Source organism: Mobula hypostoma, chromosome 2, assembly GCF_963921235.1.
Source record: "Mobula hypostoma chromosome 2, sMobHyp1.1, whole genome shotgun sequence".
Taxonomy (NCBI): Eukaryota; Metazoa; Chordata; class Chondrichthyes; order Myliobatiformes; family Myliobatidae; genus Mobula; species Mobula hypostoma.
The window spans coordinates 137,720,049-137,741,329 of record NC_086098.1 but is presented as its reverse complement, the minus strand read 5'-3'; the positions used below and the strand labels follow the sequence as shown (position 1 = coordinate 137,741,329).

Below are 21,281 nucleotides of genomic sequence, written 5' to 3'. Positions count from 1 at the left end.
AGAAGATTCCTTCTCTTTTTCTCATTGTTACCCAGAGGGATATCTGCAGCTCTTTTTGACATTTTCACAGTGAAATTAAACACAAAGTCAACAGTGAACACAAAATATCAGCGAACAGCAAATGCACGTGTAACCAGTACGACGCTGAGCCACAACTGACATCTGGCGGCCTCTGCTAGTGCTGCCACATCGCACCTGAGTGATGTCAGCTGTTGGCAAAAAAAAACCTTCTGTTTTCGGAGCTTTTTGGATTTCAGAATTTTGGATAAAAGAATGTGCACCTGTATTAGCTACTTGCCAGTCCTCTGGGACCTCACCAATGGATTGAGAGACCACAAAAATATTGGTCAAGGCCAATTTCTTCTCTTGCCTCCCTCGATATCCTGGGGTATATCCCACCAGGCCCCAAGGATGTAGCACCTTAATACTCTTAAAGAGACCCAACATTACCTCCTCCTTTACCTCGAAGAGCCCAAGCACATCAAAATGCTCAGCACTGATCTCCCCATCCTCCATGCTCTTCTCCTTGGTAAATACTGATGTAAAGTGCTCATTAAGGACCTCACCCACATCCTCTACATTCAAGCAAATGTTCCCCCCTTTATCACCAAGTGTTCCTCCCCTCTCCCTAGTTACCCTTTTGCTCTTGATGCAAGTACTGAATGCCTAGGGATTCTAATCCCACTTGCCATGGACTTTTCATGGCTCCTCCCAGCTTTCCCAATTCCCTCGAGTTCTTTTCCAGCTTCCTTATAATCCTCAAGGGCTCTGTTTGATTCGAGCTTCCTAAGCTTTACATACTTTTCCTTCTTGACTAAATTCATCATCTCCCTCTATATCCAAGGTTCTCTTACCTTGCCATCCTTGTACTTCCTTCTGACTGGAACATAGCTGCCCTGTACTCTGTGCAGTTGGGTCTTTAAATACCCACTTGTCAAATGTGGACTTGCCCAAAAAAAACCTGTTCCCAATTAACTCTTCCTAGTTCCTGCTTAATGCTCTTGTAATTTGCCCTGCTCCAATTTAATACTTTTCGGCAATATCCATACTTACCTATAGTTATCTTAAAACTTAGTAACCGTTCACTCACTTCCTCTTGTTGGACTACCTACATATTGATTTAAGAAATCCTCCTGGATGCACCTAACAAATTCTGCCCCATCTAAATCTCTTGTACTCATTAGAAAGTTGAAGTCTCCACTATTACAAACTTTGTTTTTTCACATTTCCTTCATCTGTCTGTCTGTTCTGCAATGCCCCTCTATTATATCCCCTCTGAGTATAAGTGCGATATCGTTACTGATTAGTAGTGCAGCTTTCCCCAACTCTTACCTTTCTGTATCTTTTCTAAAACATTGAAAGCCTGGGACATTAAGCACCCATTCCTGTCTCTATATCAACCAAGCCTATTTAATGGCTACAACATCATGGTTCCATGTACTGATCCATGATCCAGTTCATCGCCTTTACCCATAAACACAATTGCAATTCATTCTATCTCCTCTGGCAGTGAGTTCTAGATATCAATCACTATCTGTATAAAAAGATTAACCTCTCTGATCTCTTTTAAAAAATCTTTTCACCTTAACCCTATGCCCTGCTTTTCATATCCTTACTCTGGGAAAAAGATTCTGACCATTTACCCTATCTATGCCTCTTATAAAATTATATCTCTGTATCAGGTCACTCCACAGCCTCCTTTGCCCCGGGAAAAAAAGCCCAGCCTATCCAATCTAGTCCAAAGGGTTTCCTCCTGCTGCGAAGCAAGCATCCTGTTAAGGCCTACCTCTATCTGCTTTCTTAATTTACCACTGATATTTGGGACCCTATATTCCCAACGATGTTTTCTGCGGTGTTCCCTCAGCAGTGTTTGACCAGAAGGACTAGACACATGATGTTTAGTATCAGATGGTGTATTTACCCACACATGACTCTCAGCATTAAAATACACAAATGTTGAGTGGAGCTAATAAAGCTCATTTCAAGTGTTCCATTCAGACGATGCTGAGGATGTTCTACGAGTCTGTGGTGGCCAGTGCTATCATGTTTGCTGTTGTGTGCTGGGGCAGCAGGCTGAGGGTAGCAGACACCAACAGAATCAACAAACTCATTCGTAAGGCCAGTGATGTTGTGGGGATGGAACTGGACTCTCTCACGGTGGTGTCTGAAAAGAGGATGCTGTCCAAGTTGCATGCCATCCTGGACAATGTCTCCCATCCACTACATAACGTACTGGTTGGGCACAGGAGTACGTTCAGCCAGAGACTAGTTCCACCGAGATGCAACACTGAGCGTTTGCAGAGCAGACTCGATGGGCCGAATGGCCTGCTTCTGCTCCTTTATCTTATGGTCATAGGAAGTCATTCCTGCCTGTGGCCATCAAACTTTACAACTCCTCCCTTGGAGGGTCAGACACCCTGAGCCAATAGGCTGGTCCTGGACTTATTTTCTGGCATAATTTACATATTACTATTTAATTATTTATGGTACAACTGTAACGAAAACCAATTTCCCCCGGGATCAATAAAGTATGACTATGACTAAAATGCTGCTTCAAATGAGAGACCGACGGTTCTGCAGCAACCAGCAGATGGCAGCAGATGAAAGTAACCTCTGCCCAAGTCTTGGTGAGCACTTCAGCCCACCAAGTCTGTACTGACCAGCCTCATCAGAAAGATACATACACCTGTTATAATAGTTAAATTTCAATTAAAATGTTCTCAGAACTTTGTAGATAATTTCAGTATTATTTCTATAAAAAGAGCATGAATACCTGCACAGCAGAAAACAATTTTTTTTCCCCCATCAGAAGCAGTCTTATAATCCAGTCTAATAAGCCAGTAAATTGCGTTTCTTCCCCTAATTTTTCTTTAGCGGTCATAACTCAAGTTAATCCTGTGATGTTCTAACACCAACACTATTTTATGATATGGGGAGCCTCCAAACTGATGACATGAACATCGATTTCTTAAACTTCTGGTGATTACCCCCCTCCCCCAACCATTCCCCATTCCTGTTTCCCTCTCTCACTTTATTTCCTTACCTGCCCCTCACCTCCCTCTGGTACTTCTCCCCTTCTCTTTCTTCCATGGCCTTCTATCCTCTCCTATCAGATTCCCCCTTCTCCAGCACTTTATCTCTTTCACCAATCAACTTCCCAGCTCTTTACTTCACCCCTCCCCCTCTCCTGGTTTCACCTATCACTTACTACCTTGTACTTCTTCTCCACCCCCACCTTCGACTTCTCCTCTTCCTTTCCAGTCCTGATGAAGGATCTCAGCCAGAAACGTCAACTATTTACTCTTTTCCATAGATACTGCCTGACCTGCTGAGTTCCCCCAGCATTTTGTGTGTGTTGCTTTGGATTTCCAGTATCAGCAGATTTTCTTGGGTTGTGATACCATTTTGTGTTGGCACATGGCCAAGTGGTTAAGGCATTCGTCTAGTGATTTGAAGGTGACTAGTTCGAGCCTTGGCTGAGGCAGCATGTGTGTGCCCTTGAGCAAGGCACTTAACCACACAGTGCTCTGTGACGACACCGGTGCCGAGCTATATGGGTCCTAATGCCCTTCCCTTGGACAACATTGGTAGTGTGGAGAGGGGAGACTTGCAGCATGGGCAACTGCTGATCTTCCATACAACCTTGCCCAGGCCTGTGCCCTGGAAACTTTCCAAGGCGCAAGTCCATGGTCTCATGAGACTAAGGGATGTGTAAAAAAAAAGATACCATTTTATGATGTTAGCCAAGATACTACCACAGTTAATCTTTATCAGCATTATAAAGCTACACATTACAGTTCAGCTCAGTGATAACTACCTCAGAATCTGATCCTCCAGGCTCGTTTAACACCAAACGATAGCGCCTATGAAGAATTGTAACTAAGAAAAAACACTTTCAACTCCAGTACCAGTAAACATTTTCTCTATAACTACTGGAAACTATACACTCTGGAAACAGACCACATGTCTGGGCTCTTTCCTCCTTTGTTTTTGATCAAAGGCAGAGTTAGTGACTTGAGTGCATGGTGCCCCAAAAGCTTCATTGACATTTTTAAAGATTTAAATTTTATTTAATTCTTTTAAAAAGTTTCCCTGAACCCTTGAGTCAGTGTTAGAATTATGTAAATCATAGTTTACAAAACATAAAATTATCCATAAAATAAAAACAAACATAGCAGAAATAAATATCAACATAATAACCATGTGTGTCTATTTAGACCTCTAATAACAGAAAAGGCTGCCATTCAGTAATATGCTTCACCACTATTCCCCCCCACCCCCGGAAACCTAAATATTTGCCCCAGTTTTGTGTATAGATGTCCAATCTATCAAACTGTTTTGTAAGACATGCATTCAAAAGCTGCCACTTTGGCTATTTCTGTGACCCACTCCTGAAATGATGGTCCCCCCCAAGTTCCTCCAACCTCTAAGTATAATTTGTCTTCCTACCATTATACTCGTCTGGATCCAATTTTGAGAGTGTTTATCCCCAAGTAACCAAGTGTGTCTCCCAAGACAAAGGGTCTGGGGCAGAAAGGGAATTGAATACCCGAAACTTCACCAATATACTTATGTATAATCCAAAATTCTTGAATTCTGGGACAGGACCAGAACACATGTACTAAGTCCCCTTTATCCGCCTCACAGTGCCAGCCAACATTCAGGGGTATTTTTCAACCCTAATCTATGTAACCTTGCTGGAGTCCAATAAAAATGGTGTAGGATCTTAAACTGAATAAGGCACACCCTCAGGTCTCTTGACATTGTTTTGACATTTTTGCAAATTTTGTCCCACTCTTTTGTCTCAAAAGCCACACTCAGGTCTTTTTTCCATGCTCTTTTAAGACCCAACAGAAATTTGTCCCCAGACAGCTTCACATCTGCGTAGTTTCTGTTATCAAACATGACAAGTTAACAGCTGGTGTGGTTGCTTGTAATGTTCACATAGACTAGAAAGTACCAGGAAAGGTGTTTTCTGTTGGCAACATTCCAGCGAGAGGGTCACTGATGCCGAGCCTTCATTTTTAATCCAAACTCATGGTCATTTTAGAACGTAGAGAGCTTATGGTGTTTTGCAATATGTACTCTTTCAAAAATTAGGATATACATGCAAGGATGTAATACTGAGGCTTTATAAGGCGTTAGTCACACCACATTTGGAATATTTTGTGCCTCACGTGAAAGGATGTTCAGGCATTGGAGAAGGCTCAGAGGAGGTTCACGAGAATGACCCTGGGAATGGAAGGGTTAAGGTATGAGAAGTGTTTGATAACCCTGAGCCAGTTCTTGCTGGAATTTAGAATTATGAGATCTCATTGAAATCTACCAAATATTGAAAAAGCCTAGATCGAATGTCTCCAACAGCAGGAGTCTAGGATCAGAGGGCAAAGTACATTCTCTTTAGCCAGATGGTAGTGAATTCATGGAATTCAATGCAACAAATGGCTGTGACATACAAGTCATTGGATATAGTTGAAGCGGGTATTGATAGTTTCTTGATTAGTAAGGGGGTCAAAGGTTATGGGGAGAAGGTAGGAGATGGAGTTGAAAGGGAGCAATAAATCAATCCTTATCAAATGGTGGAACAGACTCAATGGGCCAAATGGCCTGATTCTTCTTCTATGTCTTATGGGTCCTGAGGAACAATTTGATGTACCAGGGCTCCTGTGGCTCAGAGGGGCCTCAGACCTATCAAACACACAGTATACTTTGAAATATTGCGGACTATTGGTACCTCGGGTTGGCTATTTGGAAGTTTGGTTGATCACCGAGATATTTCTGCTCTAGTCGAGAAGCCATCATCAATAAGCAGTTGAGGGGGTTGTCTCCTCAGATCTGCAGCTTATATACTCCTCCAAGGTCTGACTGCAACTTTGAGGAGGAACCAATTAAAAATCAAAGTGCAAAATGTGACTGATAGAACAAATGTTATCTACAGAATCCAGTGTAGTGACTGCGACAAGTACTACATTGGTCAAACAGGAAGAAAATTATTGACCAGGCTACAGGAGCATCAGCTAGCAAGCGGAAGGCACAACCCACTCTCGCTAGTACCAGCTCATGAAGACGAAGGAGGGCACCATTTCAACTGGACGACAGACAGAGTCTTGACTCAAGCAAGAACAAGAACTTCTTGAAATGTGGTTCTCTACAGAAGGATCCTTCAAGAAACACATCGACTAGATCCGGTATATGAACCCTTACAGAAATAAAAAGAAACGACGACGTCAACAATGAACAAATTGCCTGTGATTTAGCTGGGTTCAAATACTGGATCCATGTCATGTTTGTTGAAATATCCTTCTATAGAGAAACATGTGTGACAAATGAAAATTAAAATAAACAGCTGATGCTGGAAAAAATGCTTTTAACAGTGGTCAATCCTGACATTGGAAATTTGGAGAGGAGGGGACTTCAATCAGGACCACTGCCCGGGGACAAAAGGAAGCAGTGGGTCGCGGCAGCAAAGAAGAGCTTTGACCAGCAACCATTTTGTGTTTGGGATGATTAGTAAGAGCAAACTAAAGTAAGGCGGGGATAGCACAGCTGCCATCATCTGAGTGGACACTCAGAGTGGCTTCCACAAAGACAGGCTTCAGTCAAATAAAGCAACGGAAAATAAGCTCCAGCTTTTTTCTCTTTACTTCTTTATATCTGCTCAGTTAGGAGAGTAGAAATACCAGACAGGATAGTGAAATGCTCCTCTTGCCGGATGTGGGAAGGCAGGAAGACTTCCAGTGTCCCTGATGACTACAACTGTGAGAAGTAAATCCAGCTGCAGCTTCTAAAAAAAACCTTGTTAAGGAGCTGGAGCTGGAGCTGGAGCCGGAACTGGAACAGGATGAACTCCGGATTATTCAGGAGGCTGAAGGAGTGATAGATAGGACACAAGAGAGGCAGTTACACTCAAGGTGCAAGACACAGGAAAATAGATGACAGCCAGGAAGGGGAAAGGGGTTAAGGAGCCAGTGCAGAGTAACCCTGTGGCCATCCAACTCAAGAAGTTTCACTTTGGATACTGTCCGGTGAGGGGTAGAGGGAATGACCTAACAGAGGAAAGTTACAGTGGTAGGATCTCTGGAACTGAGTCTGGCTTTGTGACTCAGAAGGGAAGTTGGGGGGGGGGGGTGAAATAAGAGGCACGCTGCTGTGATAGGGGATTCGTTAGTTAGGGGAACAGACAGGAGGCTCTGTGGGCGAGAATGAGATTCCTGGATAGTATGTTGCTTTCCGGTTGCCAGAGTCTGGGATATCTCGGATCGAGTTCTCAGCGTACTTAGTGCGAGTGTGAACAGCCGTAAGTCGTGGTCCATACAGGTACCAATGACATGGGTAGGACGAGTGATGAGGTTCTGCATAGGGAGTTCAGGGAGTTATGTGCTAAGGGCAGGACCTCCAGGGTTCTGATCTCAGGACTGCTACCCGCGCCATGTGCTAGTGAGGCCAGAACAGTTTTTTATGTGACTAAAGAATTGTAGGAGGGAGGGCATAAAATTTTAGGACCATTGGGCTCTCTTCCAGGGATCATGGGACCTGTACAGAAGGGACAGTTTGCACTTGAACTGGAGAGGGACTAATATCCTTGTGAGAAGATTTGTTAATGCCTTACGGTGGGGTTTAAACTAGGAGTTGCAAAGGGATGGGAACCAGAGTGCTAACGAGAAGGGCGACAAAAAATGTCATTAAAGCAGAGATGAAGGATGAGAGTAAGCTAGCCAATGATATTAAAGAAGATACCAAAAGTTTCTTCATATACATAAAATGTAAAAGAGGGTGAGAGTGGATATCAGACTGTTATAAAAAAAAACACTGGAGAAGTAGTAACGGGGGACAACGAAAAGACAGACGAACTGAATAAGTATTTTGCATCAGTCTTCACTGTGGAACACAGTAGCAGTTTGGTGGAAGTTCCAAGTGTCAGGGGTGTGAAATGTGTGAAATTACCATACCCAGAGAGAAGGTTCTTTGGAAACTGAAAGGTCTGAAGGTAGATAAGTCACGTGGACCAGATGGTGTACACCACAGGGTTCTGAAAGAGGTGGCTGAAGAGATTGTGGAGGCATTTGTAATGACCTATCAAGAATCACTAGATTCTGGAGTGGTTCCGGAAGATTGGAAAATTGCGAATGTCACTGCACTTTTCAAGAAGGGAGAGAGGCAGGAACTATAGGCCACTTAGTCTGACCTCAGTAGTTGGGAAAATGTTAGAGCCCAGTTTCAAGAAGGAGGTCTCGGGATACTTGAAAGCACGACAAAATAAGCCGTAGTCAGCATGGTTTCTTCAAGGGAAAATCTGATTTGACAAATCTGTTGGAATTCTTTGCAGGATAGACAAAGGAGTATTGGTTCATCTGTATTTAGATTTTCAGAAGGCCTTTGACAAGGTGCTACACGTGAGGCTGCTTAAGAAGCTATGAGTACATGGTATTACAGGAAAGATTCTAGCATGGATAAAGTGGCTGATTGGCAGGAAGCAAAGAGTGGGAATAAAGGGAGCCTTTTCTGGCTGGCTGCTAGTGACTAGTGGTGTTCCGCAGGGGTCCGTGTTGGGACTGATTCGTTTTACATTATATGTCAATGACTTGATGATGAAAATGATGGCTTTGTTGCAAAGTTTGCATACGATATGAAGATGGGTGGATGGACAGGCAGTTTTGAGGAAGTAGAGAGGCTACAGAAGGACTTAGATTCAGAGAATGGGCAAGGAAGTGGCAGATGGAATACAGTGTTGGGAAGTGTATGGTCATGCACTTTGGTAGCAGAAGTGAAAGGGTTGACTATTTTCTAAGAGCAGAGGAAATATAAAAAACAAGATGCAAAGGGACTTGGGAGTCCTTGTAACACACACCAAAGTTGCTGGTGAACGCAGCAGGCCAGGCAGCATCTCTAGGAAGAGGTACAGTCGACGTTTCGGGTCCTGATGAAGGGTCTCGGCCTGAAACGTTGACTATACCTCTTCCTAGAGATGCTTTCTGGCCTGCTGCGTTCACCAGCAACTTTGATGTGTGTTGCCTAAATTTCCAGCATCTGCAGAGTTCCTCGTGTTTGGGAGTCCTTGTGCAGGATTCCCTAAAGGTTAATTTGCAGGTTGAGTCTCTGGTGAGGAAGGCAAATGCAATGTTACTATTCATTTCGAGAAAACTAGAATACAAAAGCAAGGATGTAATGTTGAGACTTTATAAAGCACTGGTGAGCCCTCACTTGGAGTATCGTGAGCAGGTTTGGCCCCTTATCTTAGAAATGATGTGCTGAAACTGGAAAGGATTCAAAGGAGTTTCACAAAAATGATTCCAGGATTAAATGGCTTGTCATACAAAGAGCATTTGATGGCTCTGGGCCTGTATTCACTGGAATTCAGAAGAATGAAGGGTGACCTAATTGAAGCTTGTTGAATGGTGAAAGGCCTTGATAGAGTGGATGTGGAAAGGATGTTTCTTATTGCAGAAGAGTTTAAGACTGGAGAACACAGCCTCAGAGTAGAAGTGCACCCTTTTAGAATGGAAATGAGGAGGAATATCCTTAGCCAAAAAGAGTGGTGAATCTGTGGAATTCTTTGCCACAGGCAGCTGTGGAGGCCAAGTCTTTATGCATATTTAAGGCAGAAGTTGATAAATTCTTGATTGGTCAGAGCACCAAGGGATATAGGGGGAAGGCTGGAGATTGGTGCTGAGAGGGAAAATAGATGAGCCATGATGAAATGGTGGAGCAGACTCAAAGGCCTAATTCTGCTCCTATATCTTATGGACATCAAAAGTAAAAACAGAAACTGTTGGAAAACCTTCCCTGACGATAGGTTGTAATCCAAAATGCTGGCTGTTTCTTTTTCCATAAATGCTGCCTGTCCTGAGTTTTCCAGCATTATTTTAGGCAGATGCTTCTGATAGGAAAAAGGACATTGTGGTATTCTGCAACAATCTAGAATCCCCACCCCTTCTTAGCTCTCAAGTTGCCATAGGTTTCTTCCATGAAATTATATGAGATTAGGTGACAGGAGAGTTTAGGTAAACATCATGTCAGCATTCATAGTTGCATGACTTTGTCCTGTCATTTTCGTGTATCTCTTAAAAAAATAACTATATTTGGAATAGACAATATTATTCAAAACTATTGTGTGTGCAATATAGTACCTTTTTAAAGAAATCAAGTTTGTATGTCAGATTTTCCTTTAAATAGGTAATATGCTTGTTGCTAATGATGATATCGTGACTGGTTTAATCTAAACCATTTACAGATCCATGTGGTTAGGCCACATTTGAAGTACTGCACACAGTTCTGGTCACTCCACTATAGGAAGGAATTTGAAGCTTTAGAAAAGGTGCAGAAGAGGCTTACCAGGATACTTCAGTTTACACTACTATACTTTGTACTATGCCATTGTTTTGTGCTCACGGTAATTATTGTAGTATTTATCATTACCATGTATAATGTCGACTGTGAGCTTCACAAGAGTGAGGAATTTTATAGCACCTTAGTACATACGACAATATGGTACGAATCTCACTAAATGTCAATGCTCAATTTGACTTCAACAACTGGGGAAACATAAAATGCATTTACACGGACTGGCTTAAACACCTTTAGAAATTTTTTCCCCTGAATTATGACAATTTAAAATTATCCAGGATAATCAATGTATTGCAGACTGTCATGAATTAGAATTATTTTCTTGTGAATATAAAAATTATCACTTCTGCTATTTCCTCTGAGATGAATGATTTTCTAACTGTTCTGATTAAAAAACACTATCTGCTGCGGTTGATTTTAACTAATCATTCCAAAATTTTCTCAAAGTCTCTAATTAAACTTTTAATTTAAAAATAAGATTTGGAAGATCCTCCAGAGATTGAGATACAGTTGTGAAATGCAATTTATTATAGCACTCTGCTTTACATTATACTAGCTCTGTTTCAACTGTAAGGCTTTTGCTTCATAGGCTTATATTGGTCACATTCACATCATTTGACAGAACTACAGCAAATCATTTGGTCTCTTCTAAAGTCTATGGATTTGAAATATAGCTCCATCAGCAAGACCCACCTGGTGAGTTCTAGAGCAGGGACACATGCTCCGGGGCGGTATGCAGAACTGCCCCGATACTCTTTGGCGAAAGTCAGATCCTGCATGCTGGCCTTCCCTTCCAAAACCTTTGTGCACTGCCTCTGAACATACTGCTTGATCTGGCTGATATCTCTTGTTTCAAACAGTAGCTTTATTGAGCGCTCTAAAACCTGTGGAAAGATTCACAAGTGAAACAACAGCATAACCTATTGTGATTTCACAAACCAGCAATGTACACATGTATTTTTAAACTAATGCATGAACATTCACATCACCGTATTATGACAAATAACATTTAAGCCAATCAATTAGTGCCAACTCTGAATCAATTCTCAATTTGCTCTCCTTCAAAAAGCAAATGAACTTCTCTTGTGTAAAGATGCTTTAATTGACTGAATCAAAATCTTGTTAAGAGCCTCCTAAGGCAGAACAGAAACGTCTGTTTAACCATAGCTTTCACATCATTAGAGATGCAGATCAGGTGAGAACTCTGCACTAAGATCTATTACTTACTTGGATCTTCCCAAACTTTTATTAACAGTATGTCAATAGAAGTTGCAATGACCAGAGTGTTATTGAGCTTGCACCTCAAGGAGTCAGTAAATTGTAGTTTCCAGTTTATTTTAAGCACTTAACCTCAGTTTAAAATTGGTGTTAATCCTGCATTGATAGAGGCATTTTCCCCAGGTAAAACATTAAACTGAAATGTCATCTATTTAGGTGGTCACAAAACATGACAATGATCTGAAGAGTAGCAATTAATTCACCCTGCTTTCCCTGAACACAAAAGGCAAAACCTGACTTGAAAATACTGATTATGTGCAGACTATGTCCTTGTTCTGATCTGCATGGCTCAGATACTTTGACCAATAGATCAATTTGAAAAGTAAGCACTACGTAAAGATTTTACTCCTGCTACAATGTACACCAAAAATGTAAGTTCTAACTATTCCCATTTCACTTTTGAATATCTTTGATTCCAAAACAATGTTGTAAACTTGGTAATTTATATTTTTCACTGGTGCATTCAATAGAGGGGGAATCTGCATGGTGATTGGAAGTAATGTAATTGAAGAGGGACTGCTTCATACCTTGGACACAGCAGAACAGGAGTCCCGTCGCACAGTTTCTATTCCCTTGGCATCAAACACAGGATCCTTCTGGTCTAAACTCTCGTACATATAACCAACATACCTCTTCTTAGATTGTAAGACACATGGAAGGTAAACCTATTGGAATGAAAAAAAGGCCCCCACTACATTTAGAGTCGAACTTTCTCTTCATCCAACAAAATATCACAAATAATTCCAAATTTGATTAATTTAAGACAATTAAAACAATGTACTCTTAATGTAAATAATATAAAGTTTTGCATAATGTTTGCCTCTGAGACTGCATGCAAGTTATATCAAAGCACATTTTTACATGATCCTGGAAAAGTGGTTAAATTAATAGCCACAAAACATTTAATGTCATTTCCGGTACACAAGTGTAAAGGAAAACAAAATAATTGTTACTGCGGATTTGATGCAGCACAAAAGACCTTAATAAGATAAAGAACCCAATAATAACACACACAATAAATATAAATACATAAAATAGTTAAAAGACACAGACTGATTGTATGTCTATAAAGGGACCCTAGGCACAGGAGTGTCTGTATGTCAGGTGACTGACATGAAATGATAAAGTAGTTGTGGTTGGGGGTGGGGTGGGTTACTGGGTGGAGGTGTTGATCAGCTTTACTGCTTGAGGAAAGTAACTATTTTTGAGTCAGGTGGTCTTGGTCTGGATGCTACCCAGCCCTTTTCGGAATACATGTCCATGATAGCTGGTGCTGATGATGCTTTGAATAGTTTTGACGCCCGTTGCAGAGCCTTCCTGTTTGCTGCAGTACCATGCCGTGAAGCAACTTGTTAGGATGCAGTCTACAAAGCATCTGTAGGATAACACAAGAATAGAATGTGCATAGTCCAGCTCTCTTCAGAAAGTAGAGGCATTTCTGAGCTTTCCTGATTGTACAGAATGTGTTCTGGGACCATGAGGGGTTGTGTGAGATGTGCACTCCCAGGAGTTTGAAACACAGTGCAACTATCTAACAATGATCAATAGAACCATTCAAATCTTCTACTTGCCAGTAGAGACTCTCATCCCATAAGTACAATAAAAGTTACTTTCACTGCACAACTTGCAATATATATGTTAGGAAACCAGACTGAAGATTATAACAATAATAAGGCAACTTGTTCAGCAAGCTTTCTGATGATAAGCCTGCCACAAAGGCTTGTAGTTTCCTTCTGCTCATGAAGGGCCGTATCTCACCTTTTCAAATTTCAGTTTCACGGGCTTTGGATTGGTGGCAGTCACGGCATCAGCAATTTCTTCTCCAATCCGAAAGGCTTGCTCTTTGGTGGCTCCTTTCAATAGCACAAACATGCTGCAAAGGAGGAGAATCAGCTCAAAAATCACAACAAATAGTAACTCTATTTGTGTTGACTTGCTTCTTAATGTGAGTTCCTTGAATACCTCATTGTTCCCCCTCACTTCCAAAAAAAAAGTTCAAAAGTACATTTACTATCAAAGTATCTGTACTATTAACAATCTTGATATTTGTCTCCTTACAGGCAGCCACAACTCAAAGAAACCCAACAGAACATTCAGAATTGAAGTTCAGGAAAGTGAGTCCACGGCCACGAAGCCAGTCATCACTGCAGCTGATTCTAGAGCCCGTTAGTGGCAGGCCACAGCCTCAGTTCAGTGTTCAGTAAACCTTGCGGAGCAACAAGCTGAACACTGGCCCATTTTGCCTTCCAATTACTTTCATATCAGCATCTAGGATTTGCCCTTTTGATCTTTACTACTGTAATAGGGGATTAAAATGCTTAAATTCTTGGTTAAAATTTGACCAATACAGAAACCACAAATTGTTAACTGTTTACAGTTTTTGGAGGCAAATCAAAGGTTAGCCACAACACTATGGAGAGAGGATATGATTATGAACAAGAGATATGATATTTGTTACTGTAATTTAAAAGGAACAGATCTGTTATATAACAAGCCCTACATTTCTGTGTTGAGTAAAGCACAAGATAGATTTCCAGTCTGCATCTGTCTTATATTCTACTTATTAGTCCTTTGCATCTAATTAGAACAATCTAATTCCTTTTATTAACTACATAGAGATCATGTAAAGTTGTTGTTAAATAATCATTTAAGAGTTGATACCTGTCTGTATCTCCATATACAACACGAGCTCCCCACTTCTTTGTCTCATTAACCAACTTTATAGCACGTTCAAGAGTTTCTCTGGCCTTGAGAACAATGCTGTCACCGATCTGTAAAAAAAGATAAACATTTCTATAACCAGCAGTAATATAATATGGTTTCTCATTCCAGCAGATTATCGCATTGTGAACTTTTAAAAGATGAAGCAATTATGTTCCAGACTACCACTCATCAATGCACCAGAAGACAGTCTTACAGAGGCCAATTAACCAAACAATCTGCATACACTTGGGCTCTTGGAAAAACTGGAACTCTCTGAAGAAACCCATGCAATAACAGGGAGACCAGACAGCCATCATCAGAGATCAGGACTGAATCTTATCATGGAGCCCCATGTAAACAGCTCTGCTGCCATCCTGTCCTACAACAGTCTACCCCAGAGAGCACTGAAGGCAAAGCCACTAAATATATTCAAATTCAATTCTGACAGATATTTGACCTGTAAATATGGGGAAGCAGAGGCAAAGTGGTAAACCTAAACTTGATTAGCTGTGATCTTATTGAATGGTCCATTCTTGCTTCTATTCCTTATCCTTGTTTTGTCATAACGCCCAGATCATTCAGCTCAAATAAAGCAAATAAAGTTCATCAGGAAACTCTCCACACCAGTTGAATGGAAATTGAAGATTTGCAATGCACTGTTAATGAAATAATTATTTGATTTTTTAAAATACAAGGCAGCTGGCATGTGTAAATTACAGACTTCTTCTCTTGTTTATTGAGAATTAGATATGTGTATTTTAGGTACCTCGACACATGGCATTCTTCCAGAAAAGCTAGCAGCTGTGTAACCATAAGTAAAGTTGGCAATGAGCTTCAGACCCATCTGTCGAGCATGAAGCAATTTTGTGAGAGCTTTGTCTTTCTTGTTGCCTTTCATGGTCTGCTTCACCATTATCCTGGTCTTCAGTATCTCATCCAACATGTTCGGTAACACTCCTTTTCGCACAGAGGGCTACAATAGCAATATCAACACATAACAATAATCAAAAAAAAATATGATGAATCCAGAAAAATATTCAAGCTTTTAACTTCACACTAATGTACAGAAAATGCTGGAAATACTCAGCAGGTCAGATAGCATCTGGGAAGGGAGAAACAGGCTCAACATTTCAGGTATCAAAATTCAATGTAATGTCAACCTGACCTGAACCAATAACTGTTTTTCTCTCCACAGATGCTGCTCGTCCTGCTGATTATTTCTAACATTTTCCACCTTATTGCAGATTTCTGACAAATAGAGCTTTTCTCTTACAATATACCACATAGATATTGCTTAGCCTTCCTTTTTACCAGTTCATTCACATTTGAATCTCCATGCACCTCTCCAATTCACCCTCTTGCTTATATCCTTGGATTTTCTTGTATCTCATTACTTTCCCAGCCTGTTATTTATGTCCTCTGCTTGAGTTTCACACTCTAGGAAGAGGTTCTGGTGAACTCATCAAATTAACTATCATTACTCCTAGGACTCTGAGCAAAAAGCACACCTCTACATTCATCAGACTCACAATTTTACAGACTTCAATCAGGCCATACAGAAGCTTTCTTTCAGAGAAAAATACTGCAGCAAGGCCAATATTTACCAGGTTAATAGAGCAACTTCTTTTGGCTGCAGAGGTCCCATGGTATTCTTGCCCACTTCTAGCATTTCAAGTAATGTGATGTTGAGTTATATCAGTCTTTGTTTTTATTGCTCAGCAAAATTTCAAAGTAATCTATTTTCAGTAATATGTGGCATATATGAGAAAGCTCAAGAGAACACAAGCTTAGGATCAATGAAACATGCAGTACAAACAGCTCTTCCTAATACAAAAATAGTATTAGTATTACAAAAGCTTAAAGCATTTGTTGTATAGCCACTTTTGGTAAACGTGGGCCAGATCTATCAAATGAATTCTGCCCTTGACAAAGATTTGGCTTTAATTCATTGTAGCCATTAGCAAATTCATCTTTGATACTTAGCAACCAGGCTTCCTAATGAGAAAGAAGTATTCGAATACTTGTACATGGTTTAAGAATACCCTTCTTCTTGTTTTACTTTTAATATCATCCATATTAAGAGCAATGTTTAATTCATACTTTAACAAAGGCCACCCCATTTGGTGATATGGTGATATCGTTCCAGAGCTGGTGAAGTAATTCCGGAGGCACTCTTTGGAAAGTGCAGCCAAATTTAAACTCTTCTTCTCTGATAAAAGATGAATAAAAACATTGTTTTAGATTCAAGATTGTTTAATGTTATTTCCAGTACACAAGTATAAAGGAGAATGAAGTAATTGTTACTCTGGTTCCAATACAGCACAAAAAATATACAAGGTAAAGAACTCAATAATAAAAACACAATAAATATGAATACACAAGATATCTTATATACACAGATTGACTGTACGTCCATAGCATGATGCTAGGCACAGGAGTGTCTGTACACAAGTTAACCAAGTAGTTGTTGTGGGGGATATGGAGGGATGGGTTAGTGGGTGGAAATATTTATCATCCTTACTGCTTGGGGAAAGTAACTGTTTTTGAGTCTGGTTGTCCTAGTGTGGATGCTACGTAGACTCCTCCCTGATGGGAGTGGATCTTTCATGATGTTACTGGCTCTTTTCCAGCACCTTTCTATATACACTATACAGTGCTGTGCAAAAGTCTTGGGTATCGTAGATTTTTTAACAAAAAATTTTGTTTCAGATGTTTATTTTTTGTCTTCTGCATTAGCGTGTCAGTAGAAGAGTAAATTTTAGATTCCCAGTTAGACGTTAGAGAATTTTTTGTATTTCATTAAAGAAACTAACATATGAATCAAAAGACCACTTTTCAAATAAAACTTGAATATTTTTCAGGTATATTACTCAGTACATGATTAACCAAAGATACCAGACAGGTGTCTCAATAACACAATGAGTTGAATGGATTAAACTGACTAACAAACAGAAACAGGTGTAGAAGGAATCAAATTAGGGAAAGGACAACTAAACTAAAAGATGAGGGTGTGGCAAATGTGACAGTCTAATCTTCAAAATCATCATTTCTTACACCATGGCAAGATGAGCATAGCAACAAGACACAAGGTGGTCTTCCCGCAGCAGCAAGGTCTCACCCAAGCAGAAATTTCACAGCAAAAAGAAGCTTCAAGATGTGCTGTTCAAGCTCTTCTGAAGCAGCATAAAGAAACGGGCAAGGTTCAGGACCAAAATCAGATTGGTTGGCCACAGAAACCCAGTGCAAAAGATGTGAGGTACATCAAAATGACATCCCTTCTAAATTGGAAGTCCAGCATTGCTATCAGCTCTGAACTTACAGAACCACTGGAACCCAAGTACACCCTGATAGTCCAGAGAAGTCTTGTCAGAAGTGGTCTTCATGGAAGAGTTGCTGTCAAAAAGCCATTCCTTCGAAGTGGAAACAAAGCTGAGAGAGTCATCTACACACAAAAACACAAGGACTGGGATGCAAAACAATGGCAACAAGTACTCTGGACTGATGAGTCAAAATTTGAAATTTTTGGCTCAAATAGGAGGCAGTTTGTCCATAAAAGAATTGGAGAGCGCTACATGAATGAATGTCTGCAGCCAACAGTGAATTACAGTGGAGTTTCCCTGCAGGTTTGGGCTGCATTTCTGCAAAAGGAGTTGGTGATTTGGTCAGAATTAATGGAATCTTCAATGATGACAAGTACAAGCAGATTCTCATCCATCAGGGAGACATCTGATCAGTGCCACCTCTATTCTACAGCAGGACAACTCCCCCAAACACAGCCGGGATTACCTGGATAGACAGAAATAAGCAAGACAGCCAAAGTCTACAGAAGAACTGTGGAAATATCTCCAAGAGAATTGGAGCAAGCTACCGGCTGATTTTCTTTTAAAAAAAACAGTATGATAGTGTACCTAAGAGAACTGATGCAGTTTTAAAGGCAAAGGGTGGTCACATGAAATATTGATTTGATTTAGATTTCTACTGTTTACTGCACTTGATAGTAATTTTTTTGACAGTTAGAAACTTTTCATTATTTTTGAAAGCATCTTAACAGAATTTTATTTTTTTTTAAAAAAGTGTGCCCAAGACTTTTGCAGTACTGTATAGCCTCGATGGCGGGTAGGCTAGTGCTTTTGGGCAGTTTCAGTTGTCCATGGTAGATCCTTCCAGTCCACTGCAGTGAAGTTTCCGTGCCATGCAGTGATGCAGCATGGTTGGATGTTCTCTATTGTGTATCTGTAGAGTGACACGAGTTTGGATGTGCAACCCAGCTCTCTTCAGCCTCCTTAGAAAGTAAAAGCATTGGTGAGCTTTTCTGTGAGTGCAGAATGTGTGCTGGGAGCATGAGTTTGAAACTACTTGCAGTTTCCACTGCAGTGCCACTGATGCAAAAAGTGATATGTTTTTATAATCCGCTTTTGTGTTGTGTAAGACTTTTCCTAACAGATTGTGAAGGGCTAAGAAGAGGACGATGTTAATGATGAGGTAATTATATCTTCACAAGAGCCTCTTTTTCTCCAGTTCTAAAACAAAACACTCAAATGGCTTGTACTTCCAAGTCAGAATAAGTATCAAAAGCCACAGAGATGCTAGAGAATGGCATCCAGATGGACTCCCCACAGGTTTTAGATGGGAGCATAGCTGCTGATTGGGATGGGGTGGGAAGAAAAGATACTTTTGAAATCACCCGCAGATTCCCACCAAACATAAACATACTTCAGACAGGCAATTCAACAACTCAACTTGCTGGCAAACAACGAAGCGAATATTTCTTAATAGTTTGAAAGTAAAAGGATTGCCCCATTTTGTCCCGAACAGCTGCATATCTGAGGGGCATCATAAACCACATATCAAACTGCACACAATGATTTTAACGGAGATGCACAGAGAAGCTTTACTTCATTCCTCACACAAAATTAAACTTTCTTACTTTATAAAAAGAAAACATTTCACGGCTGCATCAAAGACTAAGTAAATAAGACCATAAGATATAGCAGATGGGCCATTGGCCCATCCAGTCTGCTCCACCATTTCATCATGGCTGATCCAAATTTCCTCTCTGCCCTATCTCCAGCCTTCCCGCTATATTCCTTCAATGCCCTAACTAATCAAGAATATATCAACTTCTGCCATAAATATACATAAAGACTTTGCCACAGGCCAGCTGTGGAGGCCAAGAATTCCACAGATTCACCACTCTTTGGCTAAAGAAATTCCTCCTCATCTCCATTCTAAACTAATCCCCCTCTATTGAGGCTGTGTCCTCTGGTTTTGACTTTTCCATCATAGGAAACATACTCTCCACTTTTATTCTATCAAAGCCTTTCACCATTCCTTACATTTCAATGTGGTCACCCCTCATTCTTCTGAATTCTAATGAATACAGGCCCAGAGGCATCAAACACTCTTCATATGGCAAGCCATTCCAGTTTTAGTACATCCTTTCTAAGATAAGGGGCCCAAAACTGCTTACAATACTCCAAGTGAGGCCTCACCAGTGCTCTATAAAGCCACAACATTACATCTTGCTTTTATAATCTAGTCCTCTTGAAATGAATGCCAACATTGCAATTGCCTTCCTCACCAGAGACTCAATATGCAAATTAACCTTTAGGGGATCTTGCACAAGGACTTCCAAGTCCCTTTGTACCTCAGTTTTTTTTTGTATTTTCTCTCCATTTAGAAACTAGTCAACTTTTACAGTTTCTCTACCACATGACTAAACACCTTCCTGACAATGTATTCCATCTGCCATCTCTTTGCCAATTCTCTCAATCTAAGTCCTTCTGTAGCCTCTCTGCTTCCTCAAAACTACCTGCCTCTCCACCTATCTTCATATCGTCTGCAAGCTTTGTAACAAAGCCCTCAATTCCATCATCCAAATTATTGGCATGTAACATAAAAATAATCAGATCTAACACAGACCCCTGTGGAACAGTAATAATCACTGGCAGCCAGGCAGAAAAGGCTCCCTTCATTTCCTCACTCTTTGCCTCCTGCCAATCAGCCATTGCTTTACCCATACTAGAATCTTTCCTGTAATACCAAGGGCTTGTAGCTTGTCACAGCCTCAAGTGTGGCACCTTGTCAAAGTCCTTCTGAAAATCCCATTACACAACATCAACCAATTCTGCTTTGTCTATCCTGCTTGTTATTTCTTCAATGAATTCCAACAGATCTGTCAGGCAAGATTCTTCCTTGAAGAAACTATGCTGACTACAGCCTATTTTAACAACTGCCTCCAAGTACTCCGAGACCCCATACCTGAATATCCATTCCAACAGTCCCATAGTTACCTTTCTTCTGCTTCTCTCCCTTTTTGAAGAAAAGAATGGTATTTGCAATTTTCTCATCTTCCGAATTTATTTCCTAATCTTGTGATTCTTGAAAAATCATTACTAATGTCTCCCAGATCTCTTCAGCCACCTCTTTCAGAACCCTGGGGTGTACACCAGCTGGTCCAGGTTACTTATCTACCTTCAGACCTTTCAGTTTCCCAAGAACCCTCTCTCTAGTTATGGTAACTTCACACACATGACACCTGAAACTTCCACCAAACTGTTAGTGTCTTCCACAATGAAGACCGATGCAACAGACTTACTCAATTCATTTGTGATTTCCACGTCCCCCATTACCTTTCCAGCATCGTTTTCCAGTCATCTGATATCTACTCTCGCCTCTCATTTACACTTTATGTATCTGAAGAAACATTTGGTATCTTCTTTCATATTATTGGCTAGCTTATTCTTGTACTCCACCTTTTCCTTCTTAATGACTTTCCTGAGTTGCCTTCTATTGGTTTTTAAAAGTTTCCCAAGTCTCTAACTTCCTACTATTTTTTTGGTCTATTATATGGCCACTCTTTGACTTTTATGTTGGCTGCCCCAGTACTACAAACTGGCACTTTCTTCAGTTATGCCAATAAAATGCTAGCAAATGTAGTAGTGGTAGAAGAATAC

General features: G+C 40.6%; 1 protein-coding gene across 3 annotated transcripts in view; it reads right to left on the bottom strand.

The window, feature by feature from the left end:
• rev3l (REV3 like, DNA directed polymerase zeta catalytic subunit) overlaps positions 1-21,281 on the bottom strand; it is a 222,205-nt gene that overhangs the window by 18,770 nt on the left and 182,154 nt on the right. For all 3 annotated transcript variants that reach the window (XM_063040747.1, XM_063040749.1, XM_063040748.1), the window contains 6 exons: positions 16,426-16,534; positions 15,092-15,298; positions 14,284-14,393; positions 13,381-13,495; positions 12,150-12,287; positions 11,038-11,228 (listed from right to left, as the gene is read on the bottom strand). In XM_063040747.1, coding sequence (XP_062896817.1) covers positions 11,038-11,228; positions 12,150-12,287; positions 13,381-13,495; positions 14,284-14,393; positions 15,092-15,298; positions 16,426-16,534 — 870 coding nt within the window. The remainder of the gene's footprint in view (positions 1-11,037; positions 11,229-12,149; positions 12,288-13,380; positions 13,496-14,283; positions 14,394-15,091; positions 15,299-16,425; positions 16,535-21,281) is intronic.